Genomic DNA, 15505 nt, shown 5'->3' on the forward strand with positions numbered 1-15505 from the left:
TCTCTCTCTCTCTCTCTCTCTCTCTCTCTCTCTCTCTCTCTCTCTCTCTCTCTCTCTCTCTCTCTCTCTCTCTCTCTCTCTCTCTCTCTCTCTCTCTCTCTCTCTCTCTCTCTCTCTCTCTCTCTCTCTCTCTCTCTCTCTCTCTCTCTCTCTCTCTCTCTCTCTCTCTCTCTCTCTCTCTCTCTCTCTCTCTCTCTCTCTCTCTCTCTCTCTCTCTCTCTCTCTCTATTCTTCCCTCTGGCCTGACTCACTCTGCAGGGCATACACTGGATGTTCTGATCTCCTCAGACCTTCCCCTTTCTATCCCTCTCACCACTCCTCTCTCCTGGAGTGATTACTTTCTCCTTTCCTCCCAGCTCACCCTCTCTACCCCTAAGGCTAAGCCTACTCCATCATTGCCACCCACCTTCTCGGTCATCAGACCCATGAAGCGCGTGTAAGTTGAGGCTTTTGCTGCCACTTTCTCTCCCCCCCACACCCTCTGGCTGACTCGCACCCTGACACCGCCCTTTCCATGCTCCACTCTGCTATATCAGACACTCTCGATGTTCTTGCCCCTGTCATGAGGATCCGCCTGAAGCCGAAAGCCAAGTGCAACTCCTGGTACGACTCAGACCTCGTCACCCTTAAACGCAAGTGCAGGATGGCTGAGAGGAAATGGCTTGCTTCACGTACATCCTCCGACAAACTGGCCTGCCGCCTGCTCCAAAGGCAATACCAGCTCTCTGTTCGCACTATGAGAGCTCACATCCAAGCCCGCGTCTCTGCGGCATTCAACAACTCGGCTGAACTCTTTAAAATCTGCAAGGAACTGGCCAATCCTGCCGCAGTCTTTTCCTGTCCTGTCCCTTCCCAGGCCCTCTGCTCGGTACTGGCTTCTCACTTCATCTCCAAAACTCAGGACATCTTGCCCTCTCCCCCTCTCCCTCCCCCTTCTTTCTCTACTCCCTGCACTTCCTCTGGCCCTTCTGCAGCCACCTCTCCTCCCTCCTTCTCTGCCTTTCCCCTGTTCTCACCAGATGAGGTTTCTAGACAAGTCAGATCTATGAAAGTCTTGTTGAGACAGGTTCACTCCTGTTCCTCCAAAACCATCAAGGACCACATTGACTCCCTGGCTCCTGCCCTTGCTGATTTCTGTAACCACTCCTTCACCGCTGGAGTCTTCCGCCTCCCCCTGAAGCACTCCCTTATGCACCCTCTTCTTAAGAAACTCTTTGCCAACCCTTCCTGCCTGGCTATCGCCCAATCTCCATCACTCCTTTCCTGGGCAAACTCCTGGAAAAGCTGGCCATCTCCCAGCTTAATCTTAACACTGAATCTGTTGGTTGTCTCCACAACCATCAGTCTGGCTTCAGAGCTGGCAGAAGCACAGAAAATGCTCTTCTGAAAATCTGCTAAGACCTGCTCTCTAACCTTGATTCCAACACCCCCTCATCTTACTTGATCTCTCTTCTGACTTCGACACGGTCAACCATGCCATCCTGCTCAAATGTCTCTGTGATAACCTGAGCATCATGCATCAGGCCCTGGCATGGCTGACTTCTTTTCTCTCTGATCGACCCTCCCAGGTCCAACTCGGGTCCTTCCTCTCCTTCATCTCTATCTCTACCTGTGGTGTTCCCCAGGGGTCTAACCTCTCTCCCTGGCTGTTCAACCAATACTGCGCACTTCTTGCCCACCGCATTGCTGTGCTCTGCCCCAACTTCCAGTGCTATGCGGATGATACTCAGCTTATTTTCAGGCTACCCTCCGCCACCTCTTCTCCTATCTCTGATCTCTGAATGCCATCCAGGATTGGTGTGCCGCCAATGATCTCTGCCTGAATGCCAGCAAGACTGAGATTCTCCTCATTGGCACACCCCCCACACTCTCCTTTCCTGTCACTCTCTGGCCAGCCTCTCTTGGCCCTCTCCCTGCTCCCACCTGTGAGGCTAAAAACCTCTGGGTCATCTTCAACTCCACACTCTCCTTCTCGCCTCACATCTCTGATGTCTCTAAGAAGTCACACTACCAGCTGCACTTCCTCAGAGGTATTCTTCCTTTCCTATCCTTCCCCCAGAAGCTCACTGTCTCCAGAGCTCTGGTTCTCTCTAGGCTGGACTATTGCAACAGCCTCTTTCTAAATCTGCCTATTTCTACTCTCCGCCCTCTGCAGCTCATCCAGAACCGGACTGCGAGACTTGTCTTTGGCCTCAAGTCCAGGGATCGTATCTCTCCAGGACTGAAATATCAGCACTGTCTCCCAGTGGCTGCGAGGATCAAGTTCAAAACCCTCTGCATCGTCCACAGGGCTTCTGGGCCAGGGGCCTCAATACCTCCAACTCTCTCTTCCTAAATATCTTCCTTCTCAAGCTCTTTGCTCATCCAACTCCCTCAGGGTCAGTCGCTTCTCCAAGCAACGAGTTGTTGGTAGATCACTTCCTTCGGCCGGGGCCTCCCACTGGAAAGGTCTCCCTGCCCCCCAGAAAATTGAGGAGAACCATCTCCGGTTCCGGAAGCACCTCAAAACCTTTCTCTATACTTCTTTTTCTCCTCCTCTCCCCTTCTGATTTCCTGGCTTATACTGAAACTGCACTGGTTTACCTGGCCATACTCTGATCTGGGGCCCAGGTCCCCACCCTCCTCCAGTCGCACACCTGCACTGCCCTCCTGGAAACCCCCGCACTTGGGGACTGTTCTCTGTATCCCTACAGTCTTACCACGAGCACTTGACAGCCGATGCCTGCACTTACCCTTCTCCCTTGCACTTGCCACCTGCTGCCCATACTTGATTTTGTTATTTATTCTATTATCCCATGTATTGCACTGTCCCCTTCCCCTCCCCCCCCTGCACTCCCCCCGTTCCCTTCCCATACACTTGCACAATCTGCATGACACCTGGCCTAGTAGGATCGGTGTCTGTCTTCCCTCTGTTCCCCCTTTCTTGCCTCGTCGCGCCTTGAAACACTTATGTATAGGCACGTTTAAATGCCTTATCATATTATACCTGGACGTCTGGCCATCCGGTCCCGCTCCCTCACACTGGCAACTCAGCACACTGTGGAAACCATACACCTTCTGACTTATTATCTGAAGTCCTGCATGGTGCCATCTCGGAACTCTCTGTTCCTGGGCATCGGGCTCAACACAATCTCATCTCTGGCAACTCCCTTGGAGGAGAGTGGGTGAAAGCCATCCTGTCGAATGTTCAGCGGCTGTCTGCAGCGCCCATCACAACAGTCTGGTCCATCAAATCCCTGTGGGCATGATGTTGTCCTGCATCCATTGGGTTGACTTTTGCAGGCTCCAAATGCAGACTCTCCAGGAATTCCTACACGCCAGGTGGCAGCAGGTCACAGGCATATGGACAGACGAGACCACCCTCAATCAGGCAATCGGCCACACCTCACTCAAGGAACCCCCTTCCAGATCCCTTCGTACCAGACTACAGCCACTACTGACACCTCTATGAAGGGTTGGGGAGCCCACACAAAACATTCCACACCAGTGGTCTCTGACTCCCAGAGGAAAAGGAGTTAGACATAAATGTCCTGGAACTACGGGCAGTTTTCTCGGCCTTCCGGTCGTTCCAACCTGCACTACAGTGAAAAGTGGTGCGGATCTTCATGGACAACACCACCACAATGTTTTACCTCTGGAAGCAGGGTGGGACACGCTCACCCGCTGTTAGGCAGAAACCTGTGCAGTTCCCTTAGGGACCACTGCAAAAGATTTAAGACTACAGGTGTTGGCAGTAAACCCACTTGGTAGCAGTCTGCACCACCCAGATTTACCTGGTAGCTGTGGCTGAGCAGTCAGACTTCCCTCAAGAAGAGTTAGGCAGTATGCAAAGTATACACAATAGGCACTCAGATACAACAATACAAGCAAACACTAACCAGAGCTTTGGTATCAAAGTATATAATTATTTAAAAACACACTGTTGAAAACACTCCAGCACTCTTATTGTAAAATATTCTAAACACAGTTACTATTATAATATATACATCCCTTTTTCCTTATCAGATAAGTCACTGTAAAACACCACTTATTTTCATACAGAGGTGAGCGCTTAACTAGATTGCACTCCAATAAGTTTGTGAGAAAGGGAGGGAAAAAGACAGAATATGGAAAGGTATATCACTCTAAGATTCAGGAACACTGTTAGCAAGGCAGAAGAGCCAAAGTCACTAGGGAGCCAAAGTCCAAAGGCTGGGCCCACTCTTAGAGAGAGCAGAGCACAAATGCGCCCAAGATCACACAGTTACACTATGCTTAGAAAGTCTTGCAGAGGGTTCAAAAAGAGTTTAGAGAGGCTTAGGAAAGTTTAGCCAGGGTGTCCCAGGCTAACCCAGGTTCGAAAGCCGGGGATATATCTACCCCGTACAGTCGGTAGCAAGGGAAGCCAGGCGCGACACGATACCTTAAGTGGGAAGGATCCTCCAGCAGTGGCAGTTGTTCCTGGTAGTGGGTGCAAGTTGCGTCGTCGCCAGGGGAAGAGAGGATCTCGACTTGGAGAAAGGATGAAGGTCGTTGCACGCACTACCAGGGCAGAAACCAGCCGCGAAGTTTTCCGGTTAAAGGTGGTAGCTTTGTTTCGCGGTCGTGGTAAAACGTGGTATCCCGGTTGCCGGGGTGCTTGGCACAGGCAAGGCGGCCACGAGGTACGTCGGGAAGGCGAAAAGAGAGTGAAACTGGTTATCCCCACCAGTCAAAGGAAGAAGATTCTCCGGCGGGAGATCTCCTCTGTCGTTGGGGAAAAAGTGATGAGACGGTCCAGCAGGGCTCCACCGGTGGTGGTGTCGTGGCAGGTCGGCTCAGCTTCTCCCTCGTCGGATTCTTAGGTCCTGTGGCGACTTCTGAAGTTCCAGTCCCCAAAGCCCTGCTTTTATGCAGAAAACCCCCATTCACTCAGCCTAGCTGTCACTCAAACATGCTAAGTGGTGAGCCGGCCGGCTCACCACTTGGGCCAATCAGGATGGAGTGGGACTTGAGTTGCCTAGGCAACTCAGTCCAGGGTGCCTAAATTCCCCTCCACCCCTCCTAAGTACCCCAGACAGAGTGGCACCACTTTGGAGGGCTTCTGTGGAGAAGCCCGCCAAAAAGTGGAACAAAGGGCTCGACTTGGGTTGGAGTCACAGAAGAGAACACAAACGCCATTTTAGAATCAAGTTTTGGCAAAAAATACCAACCGGAGAATTAATATTAATTAAATAAACCGGCGGTATGTTCGAGGCTACCGTAAATAATTAAATAAAGATAGTAGCCTAAAACAATGGGAAATCCCATAGGAAAATATTTGCGGTTGAATATAAAAAGTAGTATCCACTGCCACCAGCCAAAACTCGATCAGGGGGGACGGAGACGTGCCCCCTCGACTAACAGACCCTGGGGCAATCGAATTGCCCCAGCCAGTACGTCCACAATATGATGGTTTGTACTGGTTCTGTTCAGAATTTAAGACTAGTAAAGTCAATGGTGACTATACATGCCCTGGGAGACAGTAGTCAGTCCCAGGGTATGGAGTCTATACTGGGGGGTCACTATGACACCCCTTTGTCACTATACTGAGGGTGCTGTGTAACACACATCACAAAAACACATGAAGCCCTATGGAGTAAAAGACCCCATAGCCCATTAAACACTTCTAGATTCAAAGAAACACACTCAAATCATGTCCAAGAGTGAGGGTAAAAGAGTCTCACTCTTGGCAGGAGAAAAAAATAAACCCCAAAAATCCAGCAAAGCTGCTGGGGGACTCACTAGGTTAGGAAATTCAGCCTAAACAGAGAATTCTCCCTAACACTCGCTCTCTCCTTTTGGAAGCAGTTTCCCTGGGCTATTCTTCAAGACAATCTTCCTTGTCCCCTTTCATTTAACAGGCAGCAAGAACACGATTGCGGACTCGCTCGGCAGGGAGCTGCAGTACTGTCTCGAATGGGAGCTTCAACAAGCGCAGGTCTCTCGCGTCTTCAGCGAGAGGGGGCTTCCTCATAACATCTTTGTGATGACTGCCAACTCCCAAGTACTGGATTTATGCCAGCATATATCCTCAGCCGAGGAGGCTATCTATGGTATGCCTTCTCTTTCCCCTGGTAGGGGTCTCTTTGTGTATGCCTTCTGCCCGATTCAGCTACCGTTACATGTGATCAACACATTTAGACATTGCCACAGCAGGATGATCCTCATCACACCGGCGTGCCGAGGCAGATCTGGTACTCAGAACTTCTCCATCGGTCTGTTTCGCACATCCAGCTGGCTCCACTTCCTGACCTCTCCAGAGAAAAAGGATCAACCCTGCACCAGGACCTGGCATCAATTAGCCTCACGCCATGGCTCCTGCAACCCTAGAATTTGGCCACTATTCCCTGCCGTCGGAATGCAAAAAGATCCTAGCCAAGGCCAAGGCTCCCTCTACTTTGTCTTGCTAAAGGCACAAGTGTAAGCACTTCAGTGTGCTGCCGGGCATGGATGATCACACTGCTGCGCATAGCAGCTCTTCCTGTACCTGCTCTCGCTGGCTACGGCTGGCCTTGCTCATGCCTCCATCGATCATGTGGCTGCCATTACACACAGGCTCCAGGCAAACTCTCCCTTTGGTCGCACAGGCTCGTGAAGGAGTTCCTCAAGGGTCTCTTCAGGACTTTCCTTCCTGTGAGGGTTCCTGCACCGGCTTAGGAACTGAACGTGGTCCTGTCTATACTCATGGGGCGTCCGTTTGAACCAATGCATCGTGCCCCTTTGAAGTTTTATCATGGAAGACCGCATTCCTGGTGGCGATCACCTTGGCTAGGCGGGTCGTGGAGATCCAGGCCCTCTCCTGTAAGCAGTCCTATTTATCCTTCCACGTTACTAAGGTGGTGCTGCAGACTCATCCCACCTTCATGCTAAAGGTTCCCTCAGACTTTCATCTCAACAAGCCTTTGGTTCTGCCAGTTTCCTTAGCAAGCCCTTCCACGCCTGCTGGAAGGTCGTTGCATTTGCTGAACATTGCTTGTACTCTCAAGTTCAATGTGGCACGCACTAAAAGACCTTTGGAAATCGTCTCTGCTTTTTTAAAATTTTGAGCCCGTGGGGCACAGGAATGCCCTGTCTAATGCTTGCATGTCTAGGTGGCTCTCCAGCTGTATCATGCTTTGTCCTAGTCGGGCCAGCAGACTGCTTCCAGGCCGGCCGAGACCCACTCCATCAGAGCCTTTGCAACAACAACAGCGTTTCTCCCTGGTGTTCCCCTGCTCAACATCTGCAAGGCTTCTACGTGGTGGTCTAACCACACCTTCACAAAATTCTACTGTTGACATGTATGGTTTAAGGTGAGTCTGTTCCAGCTGTAAGTGTATTGCTTCTGTGAACCTTGCCACCTCCTGTGGTTGTGTATATGTGCTGCTGTGTAATCGGACTAATGAGCATGTGAATCCATGCAAGACCCCATGCTGGAGAAGGTACAAGTTACTTACCTGCAACTCTTGTTCTCCAGCATGGGCCTTGCATGGATTCAAATGCGAACTCTCCATCCTTCCCCTCTCTGGATTTTCTTAGTTCATACTGCCACTTTGTGCGCTACCAAATCTGAAGATAGCCACCAGGGGTTGAGCTAAGTAGGGCGAGTGTCATTGGTCATTGGCTGGGGGCAGTAGGACCCAAAGGCCACCGATAGGCTATAGAGAAGACAAGCAGTTTAAAGTATAAAACTAAACTGCTGGTGAAAAAGAGTTACAGGTAAGTCCCATGTACCATTTTGTTTTCCTGTCCTTGACACGGTTTACAGATCTTGCCCTTTTCATTTTTAGGGTATTTCCCTAGGCCCCCCTAACCTTGAAACACAGGTACTTATTAAAGACCAGTTAAAACAAAGAATTCAGCCTACATTGTCATATCTAGACCTTCCTACATTCCCCATGCTAATTGTTAAAAAAGAAAATGACTCCTCTACGTGTAACGGATTCTCGTTCACACACTGAATTTGTTTTTCAGGTTGGGCCAACAGCTACACAAGCTATGCAAGAATTTCTAACACGACTACAAGTGCATCTTTCTTCATCATGTCCTCAGTTGTTCAGTGAATTTTTATTAAAACTCATTCATATTCTGTCAACAGAAAGGTATGTTTCTCCCAATGTTGTGGTCTTTGAACACATTCTCATTTTAACATCCAGAATGTGAATACATTTTAAAATGAGTGTTCTTAATATGCTTTTTTTTCTGACTGGAATAGCATTTTCCACTGAACTAATATCAAGCCATCCCTTTGGTAGTCTGTTATTATGTGTATTAAGGTGTAAACAAGGCAGGTGACCAGGTTGTAGTAAAATGGAAGAAGTCCTTTATTTTCAGGAAACGGGTTTGGTATAGCAAGCTTAAAAAAAAGTTTTAAAACCCTAAATCAGTCCTTTTCAGGTAACGTTTCCCCTTTTGCAAATAAGAATGCCTTCGCCTTTCAAGTGCTGCTTCAATACAGGCCTTAATAGGCGGAGCAATATCTTTCTTCTTCCTCCGGTCTGTGTAACTCCTGCAATAAGCAGAGTCAGACTGAGACCAAGTATCAAATCGGCCGGCTTTCATGGTGCCGGCTCGTATGTCCAACCAATCATTGCAGTCCTTGCTGAAGGGTTTGACCACCATAGCCCCGCCCCCTTGTTGGCTCTCTGCGATGGCCGCCATAACCCGTCTACACCACCATCCTGCCGCTGGAAAGCCTAGTTTCCTGAGTTCGCTGTGTCAGACTGGCCGGGGACTGTGCTCTGGTTTGTCGTCGCTGCTCGGTATCAGCCGGCCAGCTTGCGTATCAGCCTCCTCCAGCCGTTCTCGTTTTCTCCTTCCCACTGGGATAGGCTCCAACCTGAAACATGGGCACCCGGTCACATTAGGCATTTATGAAATGCAACCATATCCCAAAGGATAGCGGCAACAGAGAGCTCCAGATGGAAACAAAATATAGCGGGTGCTGCGTGAATTAATAAGATAACTGTAAGGAGGGATGCATTAAAAAATGGTGCAGATAAAGAGAAGGTTTTGGGGAAATTTCTGCACAACCCTCTGGTGAAGGCTGTGTGTAACAAAGTAACCTAAAGGTAAAATGAGGTTTCTCACCAAAAGAAAGACCAGACTTTTAACTTGGGGGTGGGAGGGTGGAGGGCTGGATGTGAAGTCTAGCTGGTTCACACAATTAACAAAAGAAACTCGCACGCTGGTATAGTAAAACATATACACTTTATTATAAAATTACACATAGAATCTCTGCCAGGTAAAACATAAGTAGTATAAGTCAAACATAACGCATAACAATAAACACAATGCTTGTAAGGACAATAGTCAGTTAAGACCTAACCCACTCCTAACACTAAAATGTAAGTCCACCGTTGGGTGGTAGACATAGTACATAAACTAAGGGGTGGGAAGAAAACTGAACACTAGACACAGAAGAATAATACATTTGCTTAGCCCTATTCAGACCCAAAATGTTATGAAAAGATCACAGTAATTCTTTAACCTCCAGAATGTAGTACTGGACATAATACAAATGCATACCTTGTAGTAAATGTATGACCCTAGTGGGATGGAAAAGTGGGTGTGCACTTTTGAACACCAAGCCAGTAGCCACCAAAGGTCAGAATATAGTTAGACTTCTAGTACCAACTCATTACATTCCTAGAACCATTCACTGATAAATTGTAAGTAGGCATTCTTCATAGACAAGAGTGTAATGCACAGCTTTAAAAATGCAGGTAAAATCAGTGGTACTAGCTTAAATTCCAATATTTGGCTTCCAAAACCATGGACCTAAGGTGGGCCGAGAAATCTTTTTTTCCAGAAGCAGGTACCTGTAAAGCCACTTCAAGAGAGTTCCAGGTGAGTTAAAAGGTTCCCTATAGGAATTACTGGGACCAACGTCCGTATGCACAGCCATGCTTAAGTGGAAAAAGAAGCGAAGTATAACTTATGTACCACTGGTGCAGAGAGGACCTCAGGCGACACCAAAAGAGAACCTCTTGAAGAGCTCATGCCAGGTTCCATACCTAGTGGCCCCAGGAAGAAATGTCAACCAAACAGAGATATAGGTCAATGCAGAAGAATGACAAAATTCAGTATAAGGGGGAACTGCAGAATCCTTTAACCACAAACCATGTGGACCAAAGATCCAAGGCCCATAGGGAATGACTCCTGGCCCCCAAAAAGATGGTTCAGAAGAGGAGAAACAACTCATCGAGTATAGGTCTTCTTTTACAGGTGTAGTGTATAGAATGTGTTCACCAGCACAGAAGTGAAAGTAGTGGCAAGTTATCTTGCTCCCTTGATGAAGCCAAAACGAAATTTCGAGGGGATTGGGTCCTCCGACGTATTCCATATCTGACAGTAATCATCACAGCTGTGCTGCTTCGGAGAATCTTTCGCGTCCTGTGTTGATGACGTTGACATACCGCCCTCGAGGACCTCCTCCAACGGCCGACGTCACTGGATGTTATAAGTAGGACGCACAACGCCCATAGCCTCAGTTCCGTTTTTTCCACAAACGTGTTCACTTCGGGAATCTCGGCGCGCCTAGACTCTTTGGGGGTTCTGTTTCTCGGTTCTTCGAACCTGTTCGTTTTGTGTAGTTTCTTCTTTGTGAAGGATGTCTACCTCGTCTTCCACCCCGCGTCCGGGATTTAAGAAGTGCAGGGACTGTGTGTCCAAGATGTCGGTTACGGACTCGCACAACGCCTGCCTCTGGTGCCTCGGGGAGGCCCATGACACGGATGACTGTGTCGACTTCCAGTTGCTCACGTCTAAAGCATTGCGGGAGCGCAAGAAGTTGTTATCGGTAGGTAAGGTTTCTAAGCCACGGAAGTCGAGGTCTGCAGGGCTTTCGAAGGACGATTCGAGGGGCAACTCTCTGCGTCGTCGTCGGAAGTCTAGTGGGTCTCGGTCCCGGAGTCGGTCCCGCCACTTCTCTGCCTCTTCGAGGCACTCCCGGAAGCGCCGTCATCGGTCGCCTTCCCCATCCTCTTCCGAAGACTGCGCCCGTCGGCGGGTCGCTTACCCTACCAAGCAGGCGACGCCGGAGGAATGGGCTTCCTTCGGGAAGAAAATGTTAGTGATTCTCGAATCGCAGGGCACCGGTCCGCCCATGCCTCCGAGTGGGGTCGGTCGTGATCGGTCGAGAGACACCACTTGCACGCCTTCGGGCTCGGGTGGTCGGCACGATTCGCGGGAGATGTCCCGCTCGGACAACGGGAATCATTCTAATCGTGCCCGGTCCACTTCACGGTCCTTGACGCGCTCGAGACCGTGTGAACCTGTGATATCTTCAAGGAAGACGTCGACGCCGGTGGCGCCGAGGTCGTCGATGGACTCTTTCGAGGCCCCGCCTCCGAAGAAGTCGTCAGCGCCATTGGCGCCCATGCTGTCGAAGGACACGCTCAGGGCTCCGGCCTCGAGGCCTGTGTCGACGCCACCGATGCTGTCCGCGCCGCGTTCGCCGTAGACGCCGATTCACTCGATGCCCTCGACGCCTTTTGAGGCACCGTCGACGGGGGTACCCCGAGGCTCGGTGGAACCCCCTAGAAAGGCTCTGGCCAAGGTCAAGCATGGCTTTGGTTCACATTCTGTGCCTTCTTACCGCCATCTTGAGTTTATTTCAGAAGTGGATGAGGGCTCTGATGATGGCATAGTTCCTAATACGGTGCCAGACGAGATTCTCTCCGGCCATAGCCAATTTGAGGACCTGAGGCAGTCCCTGCACGATGCTAGTGGGCTGGACACCTCTCCGAAGGTGGAGGTTTGTAGGCCTGAGCCTGGCACTCATGCCGACTCCTCGTACCAGCGCATTATGTCGAGGGTCACCGAGTACTTGGGATGGTCTGCTCCCCGGGGGGAATTTCTTCAGGAGGACCTTACGGATATCCTAGACCTTGGTCCACCAACTGACCCGGTACTGCCATTTCATATGGCTCTACAGAGCAGGGTGGGGGCGGCTTGGACTGCTCTGGAGATTCTCCCGGCAGTGGGCAAGTCTTTGCCGCGAAAATACCGCCCAGCCAGTAGCGACCCCTGCTACTTTTCCAAGCACCCCACTCCGGAGAGTTGGGTGGTGCAGGCGGCTACGGCCCCGGCAAAGCAGGCGTCGTATCCTACCATCCCTCCTGATAGGGACGACAAGCGTTTTGACGGCTGGGCGAAGAAAGTGTTTTCTTCAGGGGGTATGGCGCTTCAGGCGGCCAACTCTGTATGTGCCTTGTCACGTTTCACGCACTCTGTGGAACTGTGTTTCCTTAGCGGCTGAACATATTCCCGAAGGGCACAAACGGGATGGTTTCCTTGCCATGGTTCAGGATGGCAAGGATGCCATGTGTGAGGCCGCTCAGTCGGGTTTGGACATGGCAGATTGCGTCAGCCGGTCCATGGCGGCGAGCACCATGATACGCAGGTTTGCGTGGTTGCGGAAGTCGGGGTTTGCTCCTGATGTGCAGGCCCGGCTCCTCAGCATGCCCTTTGACGGGGAACATCTTTTTGGCAGCAAGGCTGACTAGAGCCTTGAGAGGTTGCAGACCTCCAAAGCTGCAGTGAAGTCGTTGGGCGCTGCAGTTCGCCAACCTCTGCCTTTTCGTCCTGGGGACAGCAATGGAGGGGAGGTTCCTTTCGTTATTACTCATCCTTTGGTAAAGCGAGAGGAGCTGCCAGTCAAAGGGGCTACCGTAGGAGTGCCAGAGGTGGAAAACAAGGTACTGGAGGTGCCAAAGCCGCTTGGACTGTTGCCTCTTTGCCCTTAGGCAACGCCGCAGCCGCTTCAGCTCAGTCATGAGGCCATGTCCAATGGTTCGCCGGTTGGGGGAAGGCTGGCGCAGCATCGCGCGGCAATTCTTCAAATGTGTGGGTTCTGGAGATCATAACCCACGGCTATTGTCTTCCTTTCCGGCAGAGGCCTCGCGACAATCCACCGGGGAATCTCTCTGAAGAGTCCGGATCCGCTCCTTGCGCAGGAAATTCAATCCCTGCTGGAGAAAGGCGTCATAGGACTAGTGCCTGTAGCGGAGAGGAACAAGGGATGGTATTCCCCTTATTTTTTGATTTCCAAGAAAGACTGGGGATTGAGACCCATCATGGACTTGCGCTGTTTGAACAAACTCCCCAGGAAGGACAAGTTCAAGATGGTTACTCTCTCTCAAGTCCTCCGGGCCCTTCAACTTCAGGACTGGTTGGTGTCTCTCGACCTCAAGGACACTTATTTTCATGTGCCGATACATCCAAAGCACAAGAAGTACCTGAGGTTCGCGGTTGGCGACTCGCACTTTCAGTTTCAGGTGCTGCCGTTCGGATTGACCTCCGCCCAGAGGGTCTTCACCAAGCTCCTGGTAGTGGTGGCAGCGCACCTCCCAAAAGGGGGATTCCAGTCTACCCCTACCTGGAGGATTGGTTGATCAGGGCGCGCTCTCCCGAGCAAGTCCTGGATAATCTGTCAGTCACCTGCCACTCCCTCCACAAGCTGGGCTTATCCCTCAACTTAAAGAAGTCACATTTGACACCAACTCGGAGGCTCCAGTACATCGGAGCAGTGCTCGACACGTCCCTGGGGCAGTGTTTTCCTCCCCAGGTGAGGGATCATCACATTCAGCAGATGGTGCACAAGTTTCAGCTTCCCCAGAGCCTCCCAGCGTTCGAGTTCTTGAGATTACTCGGCCTCATGGCATCTTGCATTCTTCTGGTGCCAGAGGCCAGGTTGCGGATGAGATCTTTACAATGGGCACTCAAGCGCCAGTGGTCGCAGTCCTCCGGCAGGATGTCGGACCCTGTTCAGGTGCTGTCCTCGGTCGCCCAGGACCTTCTGTGGTGGGCGTCGAAGACAATCTGATGAAGGGGGCTCCATTTTGGCTACCCTGGCCGGAGGTGACGATCGTGACGGACGCATCCCTCACGGGATGGGGAGCTCATGCCAACGAGTTGACAGTCAGCGGTCGTTGGTCTCCGTCGGAGTCAAGACTCCAGACTCGGAGCGCTGACCTTGGTTTCGACGTCTCACGCCGCGCCGTAAGAACGCCAAGCAGAGAGAGCGCGCTCTGATAAGCACCCGGGACAATGGCCGCACTCCGCGTTCAGACAATGCGGACGGGGCTCGGTCACTCAATTTAATTCTCTCCGGCTCCGCACAGTACTTGGCACTACAGGTATTATAACAGGCGCTGCACCAAACAAAAGCTTGATTTCACTGACAATTAACCAGGGTCTCCCAGCTGAATTAAACCATCAGTCATGAGCAGGGATTGCAACTGGAGATGACACAGAGCACTAACAAAGCACTGATGGCCCGCAGGCTGAAAACACATCAATTATGTGTTTTTAACTGGTTTTCTTGTTTGCCCTTTTTGTTTATTGCAACAATAAAAAACTTATTCAATCATCCTAGAGATATCGTGGAGGAGGGTACATGAAACTGGGACCCTTCGAGAAACATTGAGTCAGCAGTGTCCACAGGAGCAGGAGCTCCTTTCTCCTGGCTGCCGGAGCAGCCCACAGTCAACTTCCTGCATCCCCGTTCTCAGAGGTGAGCGGGAGATCTTTCACCGCTACCTACGAGGGTGGCCCCTTCATTCCTGCAAGGCTACACTCCTCAATCCATGCTATCTACACTGCTGAGTGCATGATTCCCCACTGCTTGCATGTCTGAGCATTTTGCTGCCGCTTTGTGTGTACGTAGAGTACACATCGTCAAGATGGCCGCCTGATCGCACCTCGGCCCGGATGCTGATCGCCGACCTGATTGGTCAACCCCGCCCAGCCTACCCATTTCACCGATCTTGAGGGCACCGGCAGGCATGAGCCGGCCCACAACAAGGCGCACACTAACGGGCCTGTCCTGCCGATCCCTGCCATCTGCCAGAAACGCTGCCTCTCAGCACCAAGGTGCACCGTGCTCCTGAACGTCTCCCCAAAGGTACCGTGACTCTTAGTTGTACCTCTATGCTTATCACCACATAATACGCTTCGCCACCTGTCTAGACTCCTTAGAATCTGCCACCACGTGATACCAGCTCCCACCTCTCTGCAATACTGCATCTACAACTAGCCAGTATATATATATATATATATATATATGTGTGTATAGTATGTGTCACTGCAGTTACTCATTGCTTATAGCTACGCATCGTAGTCATTGCCTGTACCGTCGCTGTGAGTCAAACTTAGGCACCGCCTGTAGTACCAGTGCACTGCCTCTAACTGCATCCTGGTACTGCTGATTCCTGCGCAATTGTGATAATTCGAACTTAGATGTTACCACCACTGCCACTAATTGCCTCCAGAACTGCTGTTCCAAGCCCAACTGTGATACTTCGAATTCAAATGTTATCGCCATCTCATTGATTCTATTTGCCTTCAGAACGGTTGATTTCTGCTGATTTTTGCCCAATTGTGATAATTCGAATCTAGATGTTACCACCGCTGAGTCTAATCTGCCGTTCAGCATTGTGCATTTCTGCCGAACTGTGACATTTTCAATTCGATTTTACCTCCACTGCATTGATTTGCCCCCAGAACGACTGATTATGTCCTA

At 50.8% G+C, this 15505-nt stretch overlaps 1 protein-coding gene across 5 annotated transcripts in view; it reads left to right on the forward strand.

The window, feature by feature from the left end:
- The window catches only part of BIRC6 (baculoviral IAP repeat containing 6), a 3097233-nt gene that overhangs the window by 1938528 nt on the left and 1143200 nt on the right, over window positions 1-15505 (forward strand). For all 5 annotated transcript variants that reach the window (XR_011268132.1, XM_069607902.1, XM_069607904.1 and 2 more), the window contains one exon: window positions 7954-8081. Coding sequence is in view for 4 of the 5 variants with exons in the window: in XM_069607902.1 (XP_069464003.1) it covers window positions 7954-8081 (128 nt within the window). In the remaining variant the exon portion in view is untranslated. The remainder of the gene's footprint in view (window positions 1-7953; window positions 8082-15505) is intronic.

The sequence above is a fragment of the Ambystoma mexicanum genome, chromosome 4q (genome assembly GCF_040938575.1).
Source record: "Ambystoma mexicanum isolate Mex_15411 chromosome 4q, UKY_AmexF1_1, whole genome shotgun sequence".
Taxonomy (NCBI): Eukaryota; Metazoa; Chordata; class Amphibia; order Caudata; family Ambystomatidae; genus Ambystoma; species Ambystoma mexicanum.